We start from the raw sequence: 4255 nt of genomic DNA, 5'->3' as shown, positions 1-4255 counted from the left end.
TTTTGTTCCTCAATTATCATCGCTAATCAAACTAATGAACCCCAAAAAAAATTCATTTTACAAATAATTAAGGAAACAAAAAGTGATAACGTCTATAATTAAAGGACGAAAATTATTTGGGAGCAACCTAAAACAAATTTGTCGAGTTTTTGACTTAGTAAACATAATGTTTCAAGTTCGACTCCTAACTGATTAGTTATGAACTTAAGTTAATTTAGCTCTTACACATTGTACACCATCGGGTAATGTCACCAACAAAAGGATGAAAAGTGTCATATATAACATTAGTATACTGAGTAATAATTTATTTAATTCAATTATAAAGTATCATTCATCAAAATTTTGTCGCAAAAGAGGTAATTGAGTGAAACATGATTTTTGTACTTGATTCTTGATCAAGTCTGTAGTACATCGTCATCTTATTTTATATTACACAGTACAGGAACGTCGGTTAATGAATGCGCGTTTCACTCGTCAATCAAAAATATAATATAAAAGTTTTAAAGTGTCAATTGCACTAGGTATGCCATAAAATGAATGTAATTTTTTTTTTATGGAAATAAAATAATAAATTTCATTAATGTAAAAGAAATGTTGCATTGTGGTGGGTTGTGATTCCCATGTGTTTGGCTGTGAAATATTGACATAAAACAATATAGAAGGGGCTGAATTTTGTTGGCTGAACTAAACCCACCTACACCTTAGACTCCTAGGATTTGATAAATCAAAGAAATCAAACACTATTATTATTATTATTAAATTTGAGTTGACAACACTAATATATTGTTGTGGAGGTGCATTAAATAACAAAGTAATAAATCCTCCAAAATTCACTATTAAGTACACACACCACACATGACTTGTCTTACCCATTACCCATCATTTTTTTTATTTATTTTTTTTTATATGCATAGTATTTTCTTTTCTACCATTTTTTGCTTGTTTTTGTATGAATCACGCCTAATATTATCGTGATTTATTTGAAACGTCACATTGATTATAACATATGATAAAAAATTAAAATTGCATCAACAATTTTCTTACCTTAGCACCTTGTCGTTTTGGTGACTTCAAAACATAGTAGTATAATGGTAAGTACTTAATTATATATATATATATATATATATATATATATATATATATATATAATCATTTTTTGTTTGATAATTCTATAAATGTTCTTCATCTATATTTACTTTGGGAATTTTGTATTATTGCACTATATTTATTGACCATTATATCATGAGTTGACGATACTAATCAATTATATAAAATCATATTAAATAAATAAAAAAAATTCTAAAAATTCTAACCACACCGTCGATAGTTGAATATAATTTAACTTTTAATAACATTTTGAAATTTTGTATTAAAATTTTAAATTTGGATTATTAGAATAATTAAAGTTTAATAAATATTTTTAACATTTAATTTTTATTTTGAAAATTAAATTGAAAATATCAGAATGTAAGTATAAAACTTAATCGAATTCATAAAACTTAAATACTCCCCTTTGTTCATTTACTATTCAAGTATTCATTGGTCAAATCAACTATTTTTGTTTTGTTTATTTTCGTTAGTAATTTTTAATTATTTTTAAATTAAATTTTTTGTGTTTAATAGTACTTTTAGGGACGTTTGGTTCAAGTTATATAAGATAACTAAAGTTATATTTGCTTAGAAATATAAGATTTTCATGTTTGGTTCATGTTATGTAATTTTTCAGGAAATGTCACATAACCTCCACATTATGTTTTTAACTATTGAAAGGGAATGTGAGATACCCTCCAATTTCTTATATAATCTCACGTTCCCTTATCTTATTGTTAATTTTGGGCTTTTGGCATTTTAATCAATTTGTCTTATTACCAATGTCTTACATACCTTAGTTTTTAACCAAACGCAGAATCTAATATTCCTAGTAATCTAACATTTCCAGAAATCTAAAAAGATAATCTAACATTATGTGAACCAAACACCCCTTAATGTAATTTCTAAATATATACTCCGTACATTTTATATACTAATACTAAACGTCTAAACTTAATATTATGAAAAATCGAATTAAAAATTATTTCATCCAGCCGGACAAACAACATGGGACAGAAGAAATATTAAACTATTGGAAGGAATATTAAACTATTGGTTTATTTATGTATTTTAACACTATAGTGACATCTCTCATGTGGGAGGTCATGAGATCGAGTTTCAGTGGAGGCATTGTTGACTCACTAGAAATTTCCGACCACCTGAAAGTGATCATAAATCAAGTTGAAAGTCTTGTTCCGACCACTTTTGGTATCCGGAAAAACCTTTGTTGCTATTTCCAACCACTTTTTGGACTTTTTGGTATCAACTTAATTTAAGATCATTTTCAGGTGGTCGGAAATTTCAGAATTTCCAGTAGTGACTCTCTGTTTCATTAGGTTGAAAAAGTGTATTTAAAGTTTGAACAGATACTACAATGTAATAGAGTCACTAACATTCAATTTTTTTTTTGTTTTTTGTTTTTTTTTTAATGCTACTGGCTATATTACAATAATTAGAGTATTATTTAAAAAAATTATTTAATAATTACAGTATTATAATAAAAAAAATGGTTAATTTTTTTTTAAAAAACAAAATTGGATAATTAATAACATTTATTATACTACATTTCTTCTCCTGAGTCCTCACCGCCTCCGCTTTATATACATCCCACGCTCACCTGCCATTCCTTCTGATCACCATTAATGCTATCTCACGACCAAACACGCCTTTAAGACGATTGGAGCAAAATTCTCCATTGTTTCCGATGACCAAGAAGATGAAGCTCCCTTCCATTTTCAAGAACAAAGCAGTAGATCAGCTGCACATGATGAATGCAGCTTGGCAATGGCCATCTTGCGGCCATGCTACCAAGACTCTGTCTTTCCGAGCAGACGCCGGAGCCGGAGCCGGAGCCGTGATGTTCAAGACCGTCAATTCCGTCTACCTGGACCCCTCCTCCGTCGACGACGGCGGCGTCGAGACCCCGGACTCCTGGTTCACCAACACCTCCGAATCCGCCAGCTTCTCGACGGAGTCCGACGACGAGCGGATCATCGTCACCGGGGTCAGGTCCGACCGCCTGTTCTTCGACCGCGCCGAGAACAACACCAGCTCCTCCATCGCCGCCGCCGCCGCCGCCACGGCGGCGGCGGCAACCCCGCCGGAAAATCAAGAAAATCTGGGGGAAGAAGCGCCGTTTGCGGCGAGCGTGGTGATGACCATGGAATCCGCCGACCCGTACGCGGATTTCAAGAAATCCATGGAGGAAATGGTGGAGAGCCAGGGGATGAGAGATTGGGAATCGTTGCAGGAGCTTCTGGGCTGGTACTTGAAGATGAACGCCAAGGTCAACCATGGCTTCATCCTTGGGGCTTTTGTGGATTTGCTCATTCATCTAACCTCATCTTCTTCTTCATCTTCTTCATCCCCCAAAACCTGCCATCATTATCCATCCAACCATGTCAGCACTTCATATTCATCTGCACTCTCTACTCTCTCATCTCCACCCACTTCTCCTCTCTCATCCTTAGATCTCAAGGAGATTCATGAACAAGGATAGGATCAGATCAATAATGTATTCTAGTCTTTTTGTATATTCCTCTTAGGTACTATTACTAAGGTGAATGAGGAGGATAAATGTCCCATTCTTTTTTTTTTTTTTTTACTGGTCACTATTTAAGAGTGTGAAATGGTCGAATCTTGTCTTGTGATTCTAGTTGATAAAAGAATCACAATGAAGTAAATCAGTCTAATTATTCATAGTTGACCAGCTCAAATCAAGAAAATTAGAATTCAAAATCGCAACTCGTGGTTAAAATTTGTATCCTAAAGTCGGACATTTTTTTTGTTACTATGTTTTTGGGGTCAGCACAAGGAGAAGCAGACCAATTTCATCTCGACTTATTTTAGTAATTTATGTTAAAATATGTTTAAAAAGTAAATTACTAAAATATTCTCCTCTCTGCCTATAATCATTCTATTACTATAGTTTTTTAAAATTTTTGACTATCAATAATCAAGACTAAATACCCAAAATGGTCCATCGACTATAGCTAAATTCACAAATTAATTATCGACTTTCAATTTCAACCAATTAAGTTCTTAACTTTGTAATTTTGACACGATTTGGTCCTCCATCTATTTGACTGTTTGTTGACCGTGATCGACGATCTCCAAAAGAACCTTCCGCTCTCGTCGAAGCACGTGGAGGCCTCCAGGATGACGT

At 33.0% G+C, this 4255-nt stretch overlaps 1 protein-coding gene across 1 annotated transcript; it reads left to right on the top strand.

Annotated features, from left to right (window-relative positions):
• The first annotated feature begins 2641 nt into the window (after positions 1-2641).
• LOC109176824 (transcription repressor OFP13-like) lies at positions 2642-3930 on the top strand. Its single transcript, XM_019326225.1, has one exon. The coding sequence runs from the start codon at positions 2795-2797 to the stop codon at positions 3587-3589; it is 795 nt and encodes a 264-aa protein (XP_019181770.1). The 5' UTR covers positions 2642-2794; the 3' UTR covers positions 3590-3930.
• The last annotated feature ends 325 nt before the right edge of the window (positions 3931-4255 follow it).

This window comes from Ipomoea nil, unplaced genomic scaffold, assembly GCF_001879475.1.
Source record: "Ipomoea nil cultivar Tokyo-kokei standard unplaced genomic scaffold, Asagao_1.1 scaffold0761, whole genome shotgun sequence".
Classification (NCBI taxonomy): domain Eukaryota; kingdom Viridiplantae; phylum Streptophyta; class Magnoliopsida; order Solanales; family Convolvulaceae; genus Ipomoea; species Ipomoea nil.
Note: the sequence above shows the minus strand (reverse complement) of the source record. Positions and strands in the feature narration are given on the sequence as shown.